Source organism: Melospiza melodia, chromosome 1, assembly GCF_035770615.1.
Source record: "Melospiza melodia melodia isolate bMelMel2 chromosome 1, bMelMel2.pri, whole genome shotgun sequence".
Taxonomy (NCBI): domain Eukaryota; kingdom Metazoa; phylum Chordata; class Aves; order Passeriformes; family Passerellidae; genus Melospiza; species Melospiza melodia.
The window spans coordinates 160,501,477-160,523,569 of NC_086194.1; the positions used below are offsets into that span (position 1 = coordinate 160,501,477).

Consider the following 22,093-nt stretch of genomic DNA (forward strand, 5'->3'; position numbering starts at 1 on the left):
GGACAAGTGTGCCAACTTCAGCATGAATTCAAAAGCACATCATTTAATAGCTCAGCATCAGGCTATTTTTAAGCATATATTCTTAGTAAAAATACAATCAATTTATGAGAACACAATGGGAGAAAACTGTGATTGTGTTTATGTTAAAAAGTTGCAGTCATTGTGCTGAAGAATTTTTAATCTCAGAGTAAGGCAGTGGAAGGAGAAAGGAGAGCAGATTGGAATGCAGAAATAGGAGTATCTGGAATTTTGCAACTGGCACTTGGTTCCATGGAGAGCATGGGATGAGGTTTTAGGGTCAGAGCTGGTCATGGTGGAATGAGTTGTGGCCATGGAGATGAGGGATGGAAGAAAGAAGCCCGAGGGAGCTAGGAGAGGTAATGGAAAATTGTTCTGTGATCATATGTGAAGACCATGCCATGACACCTTCATTGAAGGGCAACAGTACTCTGGGATTTCCAGACATTTCTGTTATTTCTCCTATTTAAAGTCTCATAGATACTGCATATAGGCATATTTTCTATTCTTATCACTTTAACTGCTGTTGTTGTTGTAAGTACTTACTGTAGCCCCTAAAGAGTTCTATTCAGCTGTGGTGTCTGATTGTACAAGGTCCTTTATGAGTACAATGATAGGCAGAATACCTGTAAAGCTCATATTCCAAAAGATTAGGCAATATACTCATATGGGGGAAGAGGGAAACTGATGTGAAAAAGAAGTTATTTATGCTGTCCTAGAACAGAAAGCACATGTAGATGCTGTTGCAAAACACATTCATGGCAGCCATCCACAGATATATGGTACTCCAGTGTCTCAGATGATACTAATAAAGAAGGCAAAAGTTGGTAAATAAATGATGAGCAGATGTAGGTATTGCTGAAGAAAGCAAAAAGAGAAGAATGTCCATAAGAGCATTTTATCTAGCAATAGCTCTAAATTAAACCATGGTGTAGATCTAGTAGGGTCTGGAGTTGTCCTTGCTGAAAACTGTCCCTAAGACATTAGAATGACAGAATTATATAACTGTTTATGTTGGAAAAGACCTTCAAGATGATTGAGTCCAGCCATTAATGCAGTACTGCCAAGTCTGTCACTAAACCACGTCCCCAAGTGCCACATCTACATGTTTTTTTAACAGCTCTGGGGATGGTGACTCCATCATGTCCCTAGGCAGCCTGTTCTAAAGCTTGGCAACCCTTTCTGTGAATAAATTTTTTATAATATCCAATGGAAACCTCCCACAGTTCAACTTGAGGCCATTTCCTCTCATCCTGTGGCTGTTACCTGGCAGTAGAGCCTGACCTGGCTACAGCCTCCTTCAGGGGGTTGTAAAAGTGATGAGGTCCCCCGTGAGCCTCCTTTTCCCCAGGCTAAACACCCCCAGCTCCCTCAGCTGTTCCTCATCAGACTTGTGCTCCAGACCCTTCCCCAGCTCTGTTGCCCTTCTCTGGATGTGCTCCAGCCCCTCAATGTCATTCTGGTAGTGAGGGGCCCAGAACTGGACACAGGATTTGAGCTGTCCCCTCACCAGTGCTGAGTACAGGGGCCGTGGTCCTGCTGGCCACACTGTATCTGATAAAGGCCAGAATGCTCTTGGCCTTTCTGGGAACTCAGCCTTTAACTATGTGATTTTGGTGAGAACAGACAGATGTGCAGGAGGTTTCAGCAACTGGAAGGGAACCCATGACCACATTTCCATCCATATCATAGCTTTCAGTGTTATTTTCATTCTTACGTAGTGTGCATTCTTGGCTCTAAGAAGTCACATCTGTGTTTAAATCTGTTCCTGTGCGTGGCCACACTTCAGCATGTTCCCAGTTTAATTACTCCAGTGGAAGGATATCGACAGGATATTTACTGATTCTTGAATGCTGATTCAGGAACAGGAAGAATCTGTTTGGGCTTCTCTGGATTTCATTTCTGTTTGAGAGTTTTGGTTTTCAGTGAGTGCTGTGCTTGTGCTTTACAGGGTGGTCCAGGTGTCAGAGGTGCCAAAGGTCATCGTGGTGATCCAGGTCCAAAGGTACTTTTTAAAGCACTCTACAATTGACAAATGCATGGGTTCTTGGTTTATTTCTGCTGCATGGAAACCTTGAAATTAATTCCAGGTTGTCTCTGGCTTTTTCGAGGAAAAAGCATAGTGAAATGTCACTGGCATTTACTGTAGCTCTTTCCAAAACAATTACTTGTCCTATTTGATCCTTGATAAAAGATATAAAATTCAGAATGCTATTTTCATGGAATAAATAATTCTTTTTTGTGTGTGTGTTTATAAAGAAACCAGACAGTTTTAAATTAAACCCTAACTGCTCAAATATCTTAACTCATATTTCAAATGTCTTTGAGTCTATTGGCATTTAGTTCTTCAAACAGAAGCTGCCTTTGTCCATATGATAAGAGTTTAACTTATGTCCTGTGCTACTTTAGGGACCAGATGGACCTCGAGGTGAAATTGGTGTTCCTGGACCGCAGGGACCTCCCGGACCACAAGGACCCAGTGGACTTTCTATTCAAGGGCTTCCAGTGAGACTTAAAAAATCAATAGGCATTTTTCTATGATCTTTTAAACAGCAAATAGCTTAGACTAGACTGAAATAGCTTTTGGTGTTGTGATCAGAATCTGAATTTCAGTATTTGAGGTGAAATCACAGATGTGGGTATGACCTCCAGTGAATGTGGGCTCAATGCCAGAATTTCTGGTTTTCTATTTTGAACAGAATTTTTAGTCATCTGAAAGTATTTGATTGCAGGTTGAATATGACCTGGGTATTAGCATCCAGGCCTGGAGTCAAGGGAAAATAAATTGCAGTGGGGGTTGTGACATGGCAGTTGACCAAAATGTTAATATTTCCTCTTTTTCTGGCTGTAGTGCTCATTGCAGATCAGTTCTGACTTGAAAGGTGTACCCAAGCAAGAACACCATATTCTCTGCCAAAATTAAGCAATACTATTCATTACACAATGAAATCTATCATCAGAGGAAGTGATTAAGCCTGGATTTGCAAGGCTGTTGTGAAATAAATCACAGAATTTCATAATAAATAAACATAGTTAGAATAATGAATCAGTAGCACTTATCTTGTTTCATACACCTCTCCAGTGGATGGGTACAGACAAGTCTAGAAAAGTAATAATCCATATATTACTTTCTGCTAGTTTTTTTTCCAAATCTACTACATTATAATAAAATTTCATCCTTTTCCAGCCTATATGATACTAATGAAAAATATAATGGTTAACCAAATCTGTATATTCTTGATTGTGTTGTCTTACAGAATAATAAGAATACTTTAATAATAAGAGCAGTTACTTCATAGAGAAATTGATTTTTTATAAAAAGTAACATTTATTTATTATTTAGAAAAGTATATTCTTCTCATGCATATGTACCATAGAAACATGCCCAGTTTCCACAGTAAACCCATTTTTTCACCATTATTTGAGATACTACTGAGGCCTGAAGTGAAGTCAGTTCCTTTAAAGGGAAAAAGAAAATCGCTACCTTTTTTTTGTAGCAAAATGGCTATAGTTTTATCAGGTTACTTATGAAACCTTTTAAAATTAGAGTTTTTAAAAAATGTTTATAACTTCTACATTTGCATTTTTGCAAATAAGAGTCTGTATGTTTGCTTTCAGAAAGAAACATAGTTTGTTTTCTCACTGGTTTCCTTTGTTGTTTTTTGCTTTTTTTAAGAAGCTGAAGGGAACTATTAAAAACAGAAAAGTAACCATGTATTTTGTTTACTATGTGTGATTGTTTATTTGCAGGGGCCACCAGGTGAAAAGGGAGAGAAGGGAGATCTTGGTTTCCCTGGGCTGCAGGTATTCTCTATTGTGTACCCTGTCACTGACTAAGTTTGAATGTTGAATTGACATGATTGTGAGTTTAGGGCACATTTTACAAACTGCTGAGAAATGTATTGTTGGGGTGAATTTGAGCAGGGATTTAGAAAGAGGAGGAATCCAGGGCATGTTGTTGTGCAGCAGCTGATTCACTTGGGCCTGAAGAGCTGGTTGCTTTCTTGTTTAATGCCGAAATTTTGTCTCTGTAGACTCAACACCTCTGTATTTTAATGATGTGTGTTTACTCATCTCTCATTTCACAGAAATACCTTCTTTACTGAATCTCTTCTATGGTGCCACCCATTATTGAGCTTCCTAGTTCCATTTATCCAAAACGTGTCATACAGTTTCACTCAAAAATTAGTTGGATTCTGTTAATTTGATCTCATAATTTTCTCTCCTTTTATAATGCTTAGGGAGTCCCAGGAGCCTCAGGTTCACCAGGAAGAGATGGAGCTCAAGGTCAAAGGGTAAGCCAAAATGAGAATGTTTTACATGTGTTTTTTTCCCATTCCATAATGGAAATGTTTCCCAACCTGGCTGATTTATTATAATGAATGCCACCTCTGTCCTTTCTGGAGATCATCTCTCTGTGCCAATAGGCACAGGAGGGTGGATGTCCTTCTGTCTGCTGCTGAGGGTTCAGATGTGTAATGGGACCCCTGCACGATGCCAGTGCTTTGTGCGTTTGGTAGAAGTAGATTTCACTTGTGTTCAGCATTGCCAATTAATCTCTTGGCTTATATATTTAAAATTAAATGGTTGTTAAATGGTGTATAATTGGTATGCAATCCAAGGCAATGATCTAAATTTGCTTTCTAGCTAAGTAATGAAACAGAGACAACTACAAGGAAATTTAACATTGAATGTAGAATGATACCTGCAGAAACAGTTGACATGAAAAAAAGGTGAAAAATATAATACCAAAATTTTGTCAACCTTATTCTGCTCCTGGTGAAACAACTGCAGATACTTACAGTCTGTCTAGGAGCCAGTAAAAGAAAATTAATTTTTATTTGTTCAGTTAAGCCTATAACTCCTCTTCCTTGTCTCCTTGGGGAGACTTCTGTTTCATTATTAGTCAGACTCTGGAAAGTTATTGTTAGCATAGTACTAGATTTCTGTCTACAGCAGAAGTTCATTATGAAATATAACTTTTCAGTTTCATTTGAGCAAGATTTACATATTCATGATCCTTTTTTTGGAAACGTTAATGTAACTTGAACTTCAGAGAAATCTGGGAATTCTTTGATTTTCTGACCTTGTTATAAAAAAAACACAAACCCTGTAGCAAAACATGTATCTGAACTCACTATTATGAATTTAAACATTGGCATAAACATATGTCTAGAAGTAATTTCACTGTTGTTACTGTAGAATTTGGGAAATAGATAAATGGGTTTTTTTCCTCTAAAAATCAAGAACAGAAAGGCATTTTATTAAAATAAAGATTTATGCAATATTATCATCAAATGAATAATCTAATTGGAGGAATAGCCTTCTAATATTCAATTAAATTGTATTGAAATGTGTAAGTAAATGCATTTTTTCCCCTACTTTATAATATTGTGATGCATTATGGTTTTACATGTTTTTATGTCTTCTTTTTGGCTGCATTGGAATATTTTGCTGTAAATTGCCCAGCTTTCCTGCCAGGTTAATAGAGACCTGGACCCTGGTGAACATTTGGGTTTTTGCCATGTTCTGTCTGGTCTTGGTCCTGGACAAGTTGAGATGGTGCTAAACATTGTCCAAGTGAGCTCTGCGTGCGTCCTCCCCCTGCATTCCTCATCATGAGGGACGTCGAGGTGCCTGCAGTTCAAGGAGAAAAGAACTCCGTGCTTTGATGTTATTCTGTAGCTGACCTCATATTTAGCAGAGGATGCCCTCAGCCATGCCTTGATCCAGCCACCAGTTCAGAAGTGCTCTAGTCCCCCCACATGTGGGAGTCGCCAGGTTGTTGCCAGGATGGTATTCCAGAGGAAAGCTGAGGAAGATTAGTGCAGCAAAGGCTTTTGATACAGCCTGGAACAGTCATATGCTGTTTATTCTGTAGAATACCCCACTGTTGTCTATAAAAAGGTAGAGCAATTACATAAATTGCCTGTTTTTATAGATAGAGTAATAATGCTCTATTTGTGTGTTCTCTTTCTTCTCTGCTATTAATCACGGGAGCTGAATAAACAGCCCAGAGCTCATAAAATTAGTTCTGTTAGCCTGGTATTGTCTCTGTGAGACCCTTATGCAATGTTGTCCAGCTGTAATTATTTCTCTGGCAACAAATAATTATGCTATACTGATTTTATGGTGTTGTAACTCATTTGATTCCTGTGAAGTTATGACAACATGAAATTGCTTTTAATGGGCAAAGATCCAAACCAATTATTTCACCGCAGTCTCTTTGAAGACCCAGCACTTAAAAAAGAGATAATTCTGAAGGGCATAACTGCATCAGCAAAGGGGAACTGGAAAATTCCTGAGAAGTAAATTGCTTTTTTGTACCATGTTCCTTTTGTTGGGTTTCCTCCTGTTAGCCAAGATGCCAAACTGTTTTGCAAGTATTATACTACTAGAACTGAGATTTTCTGTGTTTTTCTTAGCTTAGTCATCCCTTCCCCTTTAGTATTTATTGATCTCTAAGTATTTTAATTATAGTGGTAGTAGTGCTGTGGAGTACTTAGGCAGGTTGTTAAATCACACTGATTTTAATGGTGGTAAGCATAGGGGTGATATTTATTGGGAGATCTCTGAGAACTTTGAACTGGGCATGTGATATTAGATTAATGAAGTGAATGAATGGAGATTCTTTTTCCTTCAGTATCTTGAAATTGGAATCCCTTCACTTTTACAGTTTGTTTCCCCTTCTTTTTGTTTGGATTTCTAGTGTTCATGCTTTCTGATTTTCTTTTTGAAATCAGTTGAGGAAAGGGTTTGATTTTCCTTTCTTATGTTGTGATTCATAATTTAATCTGTAAAATTTCTTTTTTGTATTTCTGAATTTGGTTTTTAGTCCTTGATTCATTTGCTTTTTCTTGGGTTTTAGAAAGAAATAGAACGTCTTCCCTGTCAGTTATGTGAATTCATAAAAAGGTCATTTTCATAATGACATACCCTCCCTATGAAGAAGAATGAGATGTAATAAAAATACTTTGGGAAAGTTAAATGAGAGTAAAAATGTTTTTTTCTGATAATAAAGCAAATATTCAGAATATGCATGACAATATTTTATACCTGTCTGGTAACTTGTTTAAATCTTCATCTCAGACTCCACATGAGGAACAGTCCCCTCCTCTCTCATCTGCTTCCAGAGTGTCAGAAAAGATTTTATAAATGTAAAATGACTTATTTTTGTTGTGTGGCTGTAGCTGTGGTTGTTTGGTGTCCTTTCTTGTTGTCCCATATTTGCAGCTAACAATATAGGGCAATTTTAGTAAAGAGAGCAGATCCTGTTTCTCCACCAGCAGTCCCAAGCATTTCATGTTGACAGACAGATCTTGAATTGGCAGTCATGTGTCCCAGGCTGCAGGGGTTTTTAAAAGGATCTACATGAAAGTTTTTCAAGCCTGGCTCAGCAGCTTCAGTTAAGTTTTTGCTGGTATCTAGCCCTGCTTGAAAAGTCACCTCTCCACAAGTTACCTCAAACAAATCCCAGGCTACAGAAAGCTCGAGAGTTTATAATGAGGTCAGCAGCAGTACTGATTTCAGCACCCTTGAGATTTTACCAGTGATGCCATTTGTATTTTGGCAAATAAAATCCCTTCTAAAATTTCTGTCTCTTTCTCTAGAAATTTTTTTCATGCCATTAGCAAAATATGTCTTAATTAAACTTTCCAAAGTGATATAAACCTTGATTTTAAGACCTACATTCTACGTCACACATCAAAATCTGTCCTATCCTGTTCTTGGACATGCAGTTCCATGGGAGAGAATCAGTGGCTTTGTGCAGAGTCATTTCTGTTCTGGATGTGACAGAGCTATGTTATTCCTCCAGTCATTCCCCTTGGATTAGAGGTGGTTAGGCAAAGAGGAGAATTCAATAAATGGGAGATTAAATAGAATCTACAAGGCTTCAGTACTCAGAATACAACTTTGTGAATTCTCACTGTGCTCTATTTTCTTCTACATTACATACACTAAAAATTATGGGAGAAAGAGCCAGAAGAAATAAATTCCCACTCTTCCTGCCAATTTCCTGGTACTTCTAATCTCTGCTCTCAGCTCAAAAGTTCAGAATGAGTGTCAGATCCATTCTGGCCATCAGGTGGTCTGAGTAACATCATCTTCAAATGCTGCTGGCAGCACAAACAAATATCTTTAGTCTTTTGCCAGCGTGAGAGAATCGGTATTGCCATACTCTTTCTTGAACCAGGCTTCTATTTGATTTATATACAGCAATTTTCACATCTAGCAAATGAAGTAGGAGGTGATCTTTTGTGGGCAATACAGACACAATGCCAAGAGAAATAAACCCTAGGAGAACAGACAAGAGGTGATTACTGAGCAGCCAGGAGTAAGGGCACTGCTCCGAAGAAGGAAATTGTGAAATATATTCCAAGAAAATGTACTGATGATCATACTGTTAACTCTGCTCTTTGTCTGGGGTGGGAGAAGAGAAAGACATACGATTTTCTTTTTCTTCAGAAGCTTGTGTGACTCCACACTAGACCCTAGAAGTCAGTGGAAAGCACTATATTTCCCTCCTCCTAGTTAAATTAAGCCCTTAAAAGGGTCAAATGAGTTTTCATCCTGCTTTGAAACTGAGCAAAAATAGAGGTTTTACATCTTTGCTTTAAAAAGTGAAACATAAATATGAAGGTGTCAGCTTCATCTGGCTACACTGTGGAATATGAATGCGCTTCCTTATCAAGTCTAAGGATACCTAGATAACATAATAGGAGTTGACTGTGTGGCTTATTTTATCATCAAAACACCTATCCACTAGAGCTTTTAAAAAACCTTTCCAGGTATATGGCAGATAATATTATTCCCCAGCCATGTTTTATGCCATATGATTGCAGATTTGAATAATAGTTTCCAAACTGTGCAAAGCATAAAACTAGTAGTATATGTTATATTCATTACTAAAACCATGTCAGAAACAATGATTTGGAAAAAAAAATACAAACCAAAAAAGTTGTACATTTTTCTTCTGAAGCTCCATGAGATTCTGAGGCCTGGAATGTTCTTTACTGTGTGTGTCACCATAAACATTTTCAAACATTTCAGCAATAAACCAAATACTTTCTAGCATAAACCACCTTTCAAATTGGTCTTGAGCCAAAGGGAAAACCATATTCAGGGAAAACCATATTCAGGGAAAACCTGTTCAGGCTGTATGGTAATTAAAGAATTGTTTAATCATCAGGCTGGTCAGAAACCCAAGCTTTTTAGCATGTGGATACAAAATGCACATATTGGTTAATTTGCATTAATCAAATTATCTTATGTGAAGTAAAGAATACTTTATTAATAGTGTATTTTCCTCTACATCTGGTCAGTCTTTTTTTCTGTGATGTACTTGCTTTCCAGTTTCCAAGTTATCTTTAGTTTTTGGCTGTTGTTTCTGGAAGCTCTGAGGCACGTTCCTGATGGAAACCACATGAGCATTCCCGCTGCTTCCCGAGGCAGGGCTCGGGGATGGCTGGAGCCCATGAGCAGCACTGCTGGGCACAGAGATCCTCTCTCCTTTGCCATCTTTCAGCACCTCATCAGTGGCGCTGGGAATGCTTGCAGCCACTGAGAACAGATGTAGAAATGTGACCTTGTGGTAGAGAGGTTTGACAGCAAAAACCCTCGTTTCCCTACAGAAGTGTTCTAAGTGAAATTCACTCAGAAGTGAAAATTGCCAGTATGAAGAATTTTGTATTGTTTTTTCTGAAAAAAATTTTGTGTGACTAGCTGTTTTTTGTTTGTTTGTTTGGGGTTTTTTTGTTTTAATCTTGGTAAGCCTCTTTTTCAGAAATAAACCCTCCCCAGGGCAAAGAAGGAAATTTGTTTGTAAGAGACCACTACCAACAGGTATTAATTTAGAAAAAAACAAAAAACACAACAACAAAGTAAAACAAAACCAAAGAACAAAAGTAAAAAAGTTTTTCTAGATTAAACAGAACAGATTCATGAAGTACATATAAAAAGCTGGTGAAATTGCATTTATTTATATTTTATAGGGCTTTCCTGGCAAGGATGGACCCACAGGCCCACAAGGACCTCCTGGCCCAATGGTGAGTATTGCCCATGGAATTTCTTACTGCAAAAGTCAGCAGGATTTGGGGGGATTACAGATCACACTGTTATCTATGCTACAGTGGATAGAGCAAGGCCAAGGGAAGTTAGAATTCTCATGATGCACTGAATTGGCAGAGAGCTCCTGTCCAGTCTAATTTCTTTCCACTTCTACTTAGCTTAAGAAGAAAATGTCTCCCATGGGGAGGGGAGAGAATTGTTCTGTCAATAGATTGATAGCTTGTTCTTAGTCAAGCAACTGCACTATAAAGAGGGAATTACTGCTTTGAACATTTGAAACAAGACTTTTTTTTTTGTCAAAAATTCCATAGGACTGTTAGCTGAAGTGAACCATCAAGTTTAACTTGGTTTAGAGGCTGGAGGTGAGCACAGGTGCTCCACAGAGTAATCAAGGAAGACAGCAGAGGCTACATCCAGCCTCCAATGCAGGATATATGTGTTCTTCAGAATCAGTCTCAGCCTTCTCAGCTGGAGCAGCTAGGCAAAGTTAATGCCTTCTTAAGAGATTTAAAAGATTGGAAGAAGCTGCTGGTTGTACACAGTATTCTCCAAGCCATGTTGATGTTTTTTGGAAAAACATTCTGAGTCATCCCCCCTGAACACAGTATTGACATCACAGGATTTAGTCCAGTGGTTCAGCAATTTCTGCTGTTCCAGAAAGCAACCCAAGTTATTTTTCTCAAGTGCTTTTCTCAGAGCTTTGCTTATGGTGCTCCTTTTCCTACAAATTGCATTTCTTAATTTTCTCTCTGGGAGTCTTCAATCTTTGACTGACAGGACTGTCTGTGCATTTCTCCTCATCAGGACTCATGGATGTTGGTTGTCATCACCACTATTTTCCTCTTCTTTTTCCACATAGGGCATACCTGGTGCTCCAGGTGTTCCAGGTGTTACTGGAAGTCAGGGGCCACAAGGTGATGTTGGAGCTCCTGTAAGTAAAACTCATTAATATTTCACTGTCTGCTGTTGAGCTTTGGTTGGTTTCTGAGCCTGGCTTCACTGTTTGACAGAACTCCTCAATATTTATTGCCTATGATCTGTTTGCAGTTAGTGGCTAAGTTAAACATCATATTGACCTTCCTTTGTTCGTTCTTTGTAATTAAATATATTTGTTGATCTTACATACAATGTTTGGAATATGGGGATTAAAGTCAAAACACAAGACTCAAACACAGAAGTTGAAAACACAACTATGTGAATTTGAAGTCTTTGTGTAATTACATTCTTCTTTTTTTTTCCCTTTGCCCTTCCAGCGACTCTCTGGAAAGTTAAGTCTTTGTTAACCTGATTATTTCCAAAATATTATCCTGATTTCCAAACTGTGAAAATAATATATGAATAAAAACCTGGCTCTTGAGGTTACTCTGTGTTTAAATTAGAAAAACTGACTAATGACTAGGGCTTTTTATATAATTTATGTAATTTTTGGAAAATTATATCCTCTATATCTAAAATTAGTATTAGGAACCTCCAATACTAAGTTTATCTCTCAACTGCTATTTTTTTATTAATTATTTTAACAACCTCACAAAAAATGACTAGAAGAAAGGAATACAACAATGAAATCAATGTGTATTTGATATAAAAGAGAATATATATAGTGGACTTTTTTGTCTCTGTAAGAGTTCAGACAATATTATGTATTAATATTTTAACATTTGACTACTTGTTTAATTATAAAGCCTGCTCAGCTTTTTCCCATCTATTACAGTAAACATCCTATTTAGTTTTTAATGACATCAAAGTGGAACAGTGTGTATTTTTGTAAATTCTATTTTCAGAATAGATTTTTTTTTTCCAAAATTCAGTTTGGTTTGGAGATTTAGGCCAATGCAAGCATTTTCATTTGGTTAAGTGGAAATGAAATTAAATTGATTGATAATTTATAAGCAAACATAATAATCTAAATGCCCAGTTCTGCATAGTTTCTAAGTCTAATCATGGAATCTATAAAGGAGATTTGATGAGCTTTGGAACCTTTACTATAAATATATAACATGTTGACTATGCAGTTCCTGTCCAAACACATGTTCCAGATACTGAACAAAATTTTCTAGAGTGTAGATATTCCATAGAGTTATGCCATAGCTCTGCTGTGCATGGTTAGGCTCTAGCTGTGCAGAAATAAACAGGTGGCTGAAAAATCACTTAGCTTTCTATTCCAAAACATAGAGTTATAGAAGAGAGTCCTTTGAAATAGTCTTTTAGTCTTTGTAGGAGTTTCCTCTCTCCAAGGACAGAATAAACTGTGCTTAACCATGTATCTGTCAGCTGGTTACCTACGCAGAAGCACAGAACAGTCTGAGTGGGGAGGGAACCACAAGGATCATCAGGTCCAGCTGTCAAGGGTTTGGCCCATACAGGCATCAAACCCATGGCCTTGGTGTTATCAGCAACAGGCTCTGACCAACCCCTTTCCTTGCTTCAGGAGTTCCTGAGAAATGTGTAGCCTAAAAAATGACACTGGTGAAGGTGCAAGTGCCCCAGACAACCTGTTTCAGTCCATAATCCTCCTCACCATCATTACAGTATTACATTATCCTTAATGTCAAATGTAATTTTCTGTGCAGTTTAATCCCATTGCTTGCTCTGCTCATAAGGGATGCAGAGTCCCAGGACAGCAAATTTCAGGCTGCTATTTTGCAAAAGTTAGACCTGTTTCAGCCATATGAAATGCATCATGTGGTGGCCTGACCTTGCTATGACTTTGAATAAGTGAATTCAGTGTGTGGCAAACACTTGTGAAAGTCATTGTTCCCATGTAATTGCCAAAGGTGAACATTTTGTTCAGTACTGAAATGATAGAAGTGTATTTGTCACTGTCACATAACCTCCTGAAAGCTGGCTTATTGTCTATTTCTTCTCCCTTTACTATGAATCTGCAAGGCAGACAAAGTTCAGGTGTTAAAATTTTGAACAGAACAAAATGAGAATTAATTTTGTAATAATCTTTTCATAGGGTCCTCCTGGAGCTAAGGGGGAAAGAGGTGAAAGGGTAAGTCTATGTTCATGTTAGCTGTGGGATTTTTTCCTGCGTGGCCTTCTTTCTCATAAAGAACTTTTCCAAAAAAATTATGTTTCTCTGTGTTTACAGGAACACTAATTTTCTCTTTGCAATTAAGCAAACTTTCCTTCTTTTCCAGACATGTCTTTTATATAGCTACATTGATGTTTTCAAGGTGGGAAGTATGTGGCAGTAAGCATGCCTCCAAATCTCTCATTAGGGTTATCTTCTCAGACCTCTGATTGCTGGCCAAAAAGAGAAATGGGAACCAGTGAAATCACAAAATTTCTTTGGCTTTCCTTTCTCATCTGTGAGGATATGATGTCTCAGCAATAATAAATATCCTTCTTTGCTCCAAGTGCTGTCAGCTCAGGGCTGTTTCATGACTCTGTGCTGTTGTTTTCCAGGGTGATCTCCAGTCCCAGGCTATGGTCCGGGCTGTTGCTCGTCAAGTGTGTGAGCAGCTCATCCAAGGCAAGTACACGGACAGTCCACGTGCTTCTCTCTCTGGAATGGATCTTTTCCTGCCACAGCTACTTACAAATATGACACTTTGCAAAATATCCAAGGGGATCTGTTTGTTTTAAACTAGACAGTTGAGATTTATGTTTCAACTAGATTTATGTTCAACTGGATTTGTGTCCAACTAGAGCTGATTAGCATCAGCCTGCTGAAAAAAAAACTGGAATTGTCTCCAAGCTATTACAGTTTACAGAAGCTTCTGCTGTACCAGTTTTAAATTTTTATAGACATAAAATACAAAAGCCTCCCAAACCCTTGCCAAAGTAAGAAAATAAAATCCTGCATAACAGTTCTTCCATTTTCTGTGCACTCTGTTACCTTTCTCCTCCAACAAGTGCACGACTTCATAATACCAAACCATGACAGACCACAGCGTTGAGAACCTGCCAGTACTCTGCTGAAACTTTGCTGAACAAGATTTTCCACTGCTACTTTTTTTTCCTGACAGGTCATATGGCAAGATATAACTCGATTCTGAACCAGATCCCCAGCCAGTCTGTCTCAACTCGAACCATTGCGGGGCCTCCTGGCGAGCCAGGTCGGCCAGGGGCTCCAGGGCCACAGGGTGAGCAAGGATCTCCAGGCATGCAAGGGTTTCCAGGAAGCCCTGGTCAGCCAGGAAGACCAGGAGAAAGAGGTAGGCTTCATACTTCACAAATACCTCCCTTTCCTGATACATTCTAACAGCTTTTGTCTCCTGTCTACAGAAAGCAACATTTTCTCACTAATTAATTATTGAGCTTAATACAGACCATTATGAAGGCTCTGGAGACTCTGTCATGAAAGTCATGCAGGCTTTGCCAAGTGTGTTTTGGTAGGACCAGACAGAGATTTAATGTTTAACTGCCGAAGACTGGTGGAATTTAATAGTGCAGATCCCATCACATCGTGTTTCTTCTTAGTAAGGCCTCAAAATGAGCAGAATCCCTAAATGTATAAGCAAAAGAGCAATTGAAAAAAGTCAGATGCAAAACTGATGTGGGGAAATGCTGAGCTTTTCTGATAACTTCAAATATGTCAGTCTAGGAATTTCTGAGTAATGGCCACCTGAAAGGAGCAAGATTGATAAGAAGAGGGAAAAATTCCTAGTTTGAGGTGTTGAGGGAATCAAGAAGAAGAAATGGTGAGGTCAGAGAGAAGTAATACACTTAATATTTACAAGAATTCTCTTCTGTATTCTCATATGAAGGCTAGATCCCATTCTCCTTTCCTCCATGAGCATTGTCTTATAACAAAACAAGTTCCATGTTTCATTTACTCTCTTTCTGTGCAGCCTGGGCTATCTTTTGTGTCCCAGAGTAGCACTAACCTCAGGACACAATACTGAGTAGAGCTATAATTGTGAAAGTGCTTTGAAGAACATCACATGAGGAGGTGACCCAAAACCCAAGAGACAAATGTGATATTTACAAGCAGTGAATTGGTGTTGCTGTTACAAAATCTGCTAATGGGGTTTTAAAAATTAATTGCTCTGTAGACTGTTCAGGAGCTTAATAGTTCCAGTTCACAGTAGCCATTATGACCATAGTTATAACATTGTTTTTAATAGAAAATCTTTGAGTGAACCTGTGAATCTTGCCCTCAAGACTGTAAATTCCATCACCATTTTGAAAAAAGAGGCAAGGTTCCAGGTACTGACCCTTCAGTCCTGCTGTTGCCTGCTCCAGCTGAGCAAAAACCAGGCACTGTCCAGGAAGGAGGAGGAATGAGGGAGTGTGAGACAAGTAGAAAAGAAGATTGGAAGAGACAGCAATCGAGGAACTGACTTTTAAAAGGGTGGTTTGGAGATACTGAATGCAGATTTCAGGATATTTGATTCCACACCAGCATATTTTAAATCTTTCCCTTCTTTTTGGGAAGAGGTTTTTCAAGCTAGGACTTCAGAAAAGGGACAAACAAAACACCAGGCTACAAAAAAGGAATATGTCCAACATTTTCTGTACTTTCCATTGTATTTGTTGTGCTGATGTCCAGACACACATTGTGGGATCACAGAGTGATTAGATACAGTAATTTAAATGAAATATGATATGGGTTGGCCCACTGCAGACAATATTAGTGTTTGGGAAGCAGCATTGGCAGCAGAGTACAGAAAAGGTAAAAAGACATTAGAAAGAATATTGCCCCTTCCCTCTCTATTACCCTTTCCTCTCCATATGAATAACGGTGTTAGAAGGGACTGATTTTGGCAGGTAGTGCTTGTGGGGAGTCTTATACTTGGTAGAGAGAAAGCTCTAATCAAGCATCCCTCAGAACTGCAGTCAGATTTTCATAAAATGTGATACCAAATGTTGGTAGTGTTCTACGATATTTTCATGAGGTTGAGGTTGTTTCAAAAATGAGGTTGTTTCAAGAATGCATGTGTAAACTTTAGGACAAAATAATTGGCTGGTTTATTTGGAGTTGAAATGGATTTTAGGACATTCATGTAACTGGAGCCTTGAACAGAATCTGGAAGAAAGATGAAGGAGCTCCTTCAGAAACTAGGCAAAAGTATATAATAATTTATTACTCCTTGAGGATTTGATTTCTTCAGAAGCAACTGAACTTTCAGACTGATGTGTGTTTGATGCTGTAGCACTTTACTGAGCAGGAAGATACCTTTTGCTGCAGACTCTTGGGGTATTTCTGAATCCATTTCTCGAAGCTAACCTCAAAATGCAAAAATGAAGATTAGAAATTATTTAACCAGCCTCATGCTTATGGAGAATGGTTGGAAATTTTTCATGGATTCCCAATTCTCACTTTATTCCTAATGCATATCCTACACAGAAGCAGCAGACTAAAATTGCTCAGCTTCTGGATGGAAGGAAGGGTTTTAAAGTTTCCAGTGACAACAGAGAGGAGGGTAAATGGAGTCAGACCCCATCCCTTGCTGTGTTCTGAAACACTGTTTGCATTTAACTTGTTCAGCAAACACAACGTATCATCCTGTCCTGAAGATCTCCCGCCAGCCACCTGGAAGTCTTTATGCAGAATGTGTTTCTTTTCACTGATGTCATCAGCATTTTGGTTATATATGAAGCCAATTTAATGTTCAAGCCCAATGCCTGATTAGCAACTCTGAAAGTCAGGCTCCACGTTTAAGTTCAGAAAATGTCCTGCAACAGAGTGTGCTGAGCAGTAATAGTCATTAGAAGGAAAAACCACCTGTTTGCTTATCTAGCAGTGTTTCTTATTCTCCCTCAAACTGTAGGAATTGCTGCAGGAGCCTGTTCCTGGCTCTGAGCTGAGGGGCAAGGTTCTGGTAGAGCAGGAAGAAGAAAAGGTGAGGAGGCCAGGTGTTTTTCACCTCACCTCTCTTGCCTATCACCTCCTCAATCCCAGCCTGTAAGGAGGGAACACTTCAGAAAGCAGGTGTGGAACTGGTTAGAAATGGTGCACCAAAGAGAGCTGTACTGGAAATGTCAGCAGTGAGAGACACCAGTGAACTTCCCTGCTAACTTGCCTGGCCAACAGCTTCTTTTCCCTTGTTTTCCTTGTCACTCTGCCAAGCATTAATCAGAGGCTTTGGAAGGAGACATGGATGAGTGTATGGAGTTCTGCTAGAAACCTCCACTTGAACTTCTAGGTCCATGGTGTCCCATTCCTGGGTGGGATTCCTCTCACTGGTAACAGACTGAGCTGGTCCTTCCAGGAAAGACCACCTCAGTGAGAAAGGACAAGCCATTCTCTGACAGATCCAGTTCTCAGTGTCTGCTGCCAGCTGAGAGGCCACGTTGTATTACCCAGCCCCTGTAGTACATAATCCCAGATAAGTTACTAGAATTTTGCCCTTTGCTTATTTGCATAAGTATAGGAGTTTGGAAAAAAACCAAACACTGATTATTTACAGCCCTCATCTCTATTTTAATTTTAACTAGCTCACACCATTGGTTTCTATTCTCCTTTCAGCTAGTTTGAACATATTTTGTTTTGGTTTTGTTTATGATCTGGGACTTAAACAACTAGTGTATGGCTTCTAAGTGCCCAGGAAATAGTTGCACCTCTGCAAAATAGTATAGAAACCAAAAGAATCAACACGTTCTTTTCTTCTCTTTGGTTTCCAGTTATTTTTATAATACATGGGTTGTTTTCTCAACATTGTGGAAAAATGGAAAAGCCATAGTAAAATTATTCTGAGGCACTGCTAACCTTCAGATGCTGTGGAAGTGCAGTTCTACTACTGAATGGACTTCAACTCTTATGTGTTCTGAAGTGCTGAATAAAACTTACAGCTACTCAGCCCATCCCACTATGATTAAAGTACAATAAATACCTAAACTGTCACTGGGAAAGTTTCTGTTCTCAAGCACAGCTTCATCTTTATTTGCTTCCTGGCTTCATATGAAAGAGCCCCAGTTAAACATGTGTTATCAAAAGACACATTTACAGCTGTGATGGCAAAATTTCAGTGGAATTAAATGGAACTTTTGCCAGTTTTGTCAATTAAATATTTTTATTTCCAGTTTTAGCTTCATCTGGATAAAGAAAGAAAAAAATCACAACTGTGTGTTATTTTACACTATGCTCACAGCTGAACATCTTGAAAAGAGGATATTTTTGGTAGTAGTTTAATTTTTCTTAAGTGCAATACATAGTTCTCCTCACAGGACAGTATTCCTTTAAAGACAAAATTAGCTAAAGAACACCTGAGATTTCCATTTGTGCAGATACCATGGAAATTTATTTTTCTTTGCTAGAGAATGTGTTCATGACCTTGGTGTTGTTTTCAATAACTGATGCAATCAGAGTTATCTTTAGTGAAGGGTTGGAAATCATTGATTTCAGTTGCTTGTGATCTCCATGGGGCTGAAATGAAGACATTGCTTATTTTGGATGGGGATAGACATAAACCCATTGTTAGCATGAAGGGGAGAGACAGTTTGATGGTATTTCTGAAGCATGTCCAGAGCACAAACATGAAAGCAGTTCCTGGGACCTGTAGGCATTTTTTACTCAAATGGCAAGTTTTGATATGCAGACTTTCATTCTGAGGGCAATTACCCATTGCAGTAACCTGCAATGCAGTAACCCACTAGTGATGGCTTGTCTGGTTGGCTTTCTGTAAGCCATGCTCTGCTGGCACCAAAGATGACTTGGGTGAATTTTGAATATTCTGCCATTTATAAGAAGTGAGCCAAGAGGTCTGTGAGTCTCTTAAGTCCCTTAGGGAAACCCATGGCTTTAACCCATGGCTTTGACCATTTTGCCTTAGGAGTAGGATATTTTTGCATCAGTGTTTATGTTCTCTTTAACTTGGATGAACTTTACTGGAAATCAGACTAAAAGAAACCTGATGCAGACTTTTATCTTGGCCTTCCGTGTTTGCTTTTAAAGAAGTTTTGTCCTGCACAAGAGATTCATCATTTATTCTAGAATGAATGTTTTCTTCTTAGCCTGAGTAGATTTGTTCCATGTTTAGCATTTCTTACTGACATTTTATCCTGTGAACATCACATACAAGTGTGTAGTTTGGTGTGTGTTAATAATTACAATTGAGTGCATGGCAGGCTGTGATTTCAAAACATTGTGGCTGCTGCCTTTGAAGTCACCAAGTAATGTTACCATGCAGGAGGATAAGCAATGGTCCTTGTGCTAAACAGCTGGGCAGATTGCAGATGGTTGTGGTGGGTCAGTCTTCTCAGGTTAAAAGCAATTCAAACAGACTTTGCCTTTTGCAAAGGGCAAACCTTTCCCTGCAGGTCCTGTGGGGTAAGAGATAATTTGGACACAGTTACCTTGTTACAAGGCCTGCCGCACAGAGAATTGCAATAGATGAGTTTCTGCATATGTTTGAAGCAAGCCAGGGCTAAGCAAAATTTCAAGCATGTGGAAAAAGCCACCACCACTCTTCCCTCAAAATTATGCAACTGAATGAAATAAAAGGCAAAGAAGGGAAACAGGCAATGCCTTAACTATGCCAGGACAGTGGCAGAGAACCTTGCTGAGGTAAGGTAAAGAGGTCATCCATGCTTTGGTTAAAAATTATGTGCTCACTGTGGGTTTACTGGTTGCAGTGGTGTGGCCTGTGTTTTCCATGTGGTTAGGTCAGACAGTAAGTTGCCCTAGAAGACTCTTGTTCCTGCAGAAAACCCAGAACTCATCCACAGATACTGAATCCACTTCAGTTCAGCAGACTAATATTTTATAAACTTGATGTGAGCAATTCTTTGCCACTGATGGGTTTTAATTACAATTTTTCTCACACTTAGACTTTTTATTTACTTATTTGCTTCCATTGCAAATTAGCTTAAGAAGGTAAAAGATCTTCTGTGACTCCCTGAGGGGAAAACTGATGAGGAGGGGCTGAGGCCACTTGGTTTGCTCAGTTACAACTTCCTCATGAGGAGAAGAGGAGGGGTAGGCACTGATCTGTTCTCTGTGGTGACAGTGACAGAACCCAAGGGAATGGCCTGAAGTGCATGGCCATAGGTTGGATATCAGGAAAAGGTTCTTTACCCAGAGGGTGGTTGGGCACAGGAACAGCTCCCCAGGGCAGTGGTCACAGCACCAAGCCTGACAGAGCTCAAGAAGCATTCGGACAATGCTCTCAGGCTCAGGGTGTGACTCTCGTGATGTCCTGGGAACCAGCCTCGATGATCTTTGTGGTGTCTTCCAACTCAGCATATTCTGTGATTCTATGATTCCTTGCAAAAATGAGGTGTTCTCCAGCTGTTTTGCCCTAAGAGGCAGCAGTTACCTGAGCAGTTACCTGAGGGAAGGAGCCCAGTCAGTTGAACTGTGGATATTGCCCCATCCAGGGCAGCAGCTGTTTTCTTTCTGCTCTGTGTTGATGAAGGTGCCATGTATAGACTTTGATTCTGAAAGCAGGGAAACTGTGAAGCCGGGAGAGCAATTACCAGTGCTGGGAGGGAGGTCTGGAAAATGGGGGGGAAGTCCTACAAACCAGCCAGGATTTGGTGTCTTTGAACCATCCAAATCAAACACAGACTTTATGAGAATTTCCAAGTCACCAGTGGAAACTCGGGGTCTGGAATTTATAGTTTTGACACCTACTATAGTTCAACACTGCTTATTGTGATGGCTGCATATAGAAAGTGTTTTTATAAGATGCCATAGTGGTAGTGCAGAAGGAGATGGAAAGCTGGAAGTAAGCAGTGCTTTCTCTGAATTACTAGATTTGTGATCTCCCTGGATCAGACACAGGGAGAGAAATTTAGTGCCATGAGCGAGTGCAGGAGCACAACTCACTGGGTCTGCCTCTTGGAATATCAGAGTTTCAAGACTGGGAAACACTTGGATTGGGCTTTACTTGGGAGTCAGATTTTGACTGCGATGAAACTCCTTTTTCATGTTTTAGCAAGAATCTGCCGTAACTGCTAACAATTCTCTCCATTAATAATTTTGTGCTGTACCACTCTTTAGTGGGTGAATGTTTGAAGGAAAATTTGCTGTAGCACTGAAATTTGACTTTTATGGGCCCCACAGTAATTTATAGCTACGAGGCGTGGAAGACTCTTCTGACGTACAATGGTTGCACGTTGGGGCAGTCCAGAGAGAGCTTTCCACAGGAAGTGCAGCTGGAAACTGGCTGATGCCTCTGCATGCCATCCTGATGAAACCACCATGGCAGCAGGAATGTTTAAGACCCCAAGAATGACATTTCCCTTCAGAGGCTTCCCCCCCTTCCCATCAGGGGAGGGAATGGAAAAAGAACCAAATAATTTTCATTTTTTACCTTCTTCCTTCTTTGCCATCTGTTTTTAGATGAAAAATAACATATGGAACTATAATCCTGGTTAAATAATAAACACTGCTCACACTTTTGATCAAAATGTGACTGAATACTATTTCCTTAGGTTTACCAGGTGAGAAAGGAGAGAAAGGCAATCCAGGTGTTGGAACACAAGGACCCCGAGGCCCACCAGGATCCACAGGTAAATTTACATTTGAGGCATCTGGATTACACCATTCTGACCCATGTGTGAGGAAGCTTACAATAGCTCTGTCTTTCTCCTTAAGGAGAATAGCAGAAGAGTAGCAGTTCAGGCACCTTAACTGTTACAATGCTCTTACTATGTAATATCATGTTGGGATGTGCCACATGATGGTGTCACCCATCACACAAGTACTTTCATTTTCCCTATGATAAACTGCTTCCCCAGCCCACCTTTTTAAAATGTTTCATGTATTTTTTTTTTCCAGACATGGGTTCTAGAAGGGGAAAAATTAGTCTGGACTAATTACATTTGTTTTCTCATTGACTTAATGTCATATCTAAACAGGGGCTGACAGAGAAATGTACAGTAATTAAGCACATTATATCACATGGATTTATATTTAGGTCCTGGAAAAGCAGAAAGAGTGATAACCAGGTCCTGTAGAAACAGGAGTGAAATTGCATTGACCTCAGGAGGATATCCTGGCTGTTAGGCACTGGTATCAAGTCACAGCATTACCCAGAATCTGTATTGAAAGGGAGTGGGAGGAATCAAGAGCTGTGCTGGCATCCAGGGCTGTCCTTTCCCCATGAAAATC

The 22,093-nt window shown here is 39.3% G+C and overlaps 1 protein-coding gene across 6 annotated transcripts in view; it reads left to right on the plus strand.

Annotated features, from left to right (window-relative positions):
• Nucleotides 1-22,093, plus strand: part of COL14A1 (collagen type XIV alpha 1 chain) — a 114,216-nt gene that overhangs the window by 89,349 nt on the left and 2,774 nt on the right. For all 6 annotated transcript variants that reach the window (XR_010030198.1, XR_010030199.1, XM_063173464.1 and 3 more), the window contains exons 37-46: nucleotides 1,970-2,023; nucleotides 2,428-2,523; nucleotides 3,769-3,822; nucleotides 4,260-4,313; nucleotides 10,011-10,064; nucleotides 10,946-11,017; nucleotides 13,046-13,081; nucleotides 13,498-13,564; nucleotides 14,061-14,249; nucleotides 21,415-21,492. Coding sequence is in view for 4 of the 6 variants with exons in the window: in XM_063173464.1 (XP_063029534.1) it covers nucleotides 1,970-2,023; nucleotides 2,428-2,523; nucleotides 3,769-3,822; nucleotides 4,260-4,313; nucleotides 10,011-10,064; nucleotides 10,946-11,017; nucleotides 13,046-13,081; nucleotides 13,498-13,564; nucleotides 14,061-14,249; nucleotides 21,415-21,492 (754 nt within the window). In the remaining 2 variants the exon portion in view is untranslated. The remainder of the gene's footprint in view (nucleotides 1-1,969; nucleotides 2,024-2,427; nucleotides 2,524-3,768; nucleotides 3,823-4,259; nucleotides 4,314-10,010; nucleotides 10,065-10,945; nucleotides 11,018-13,045; nucleotides 13,082-13,497; nucleotides 13,565-14,060; nucleotides 14,250-21,414; nucleotides 21,493-22,093) is intronic.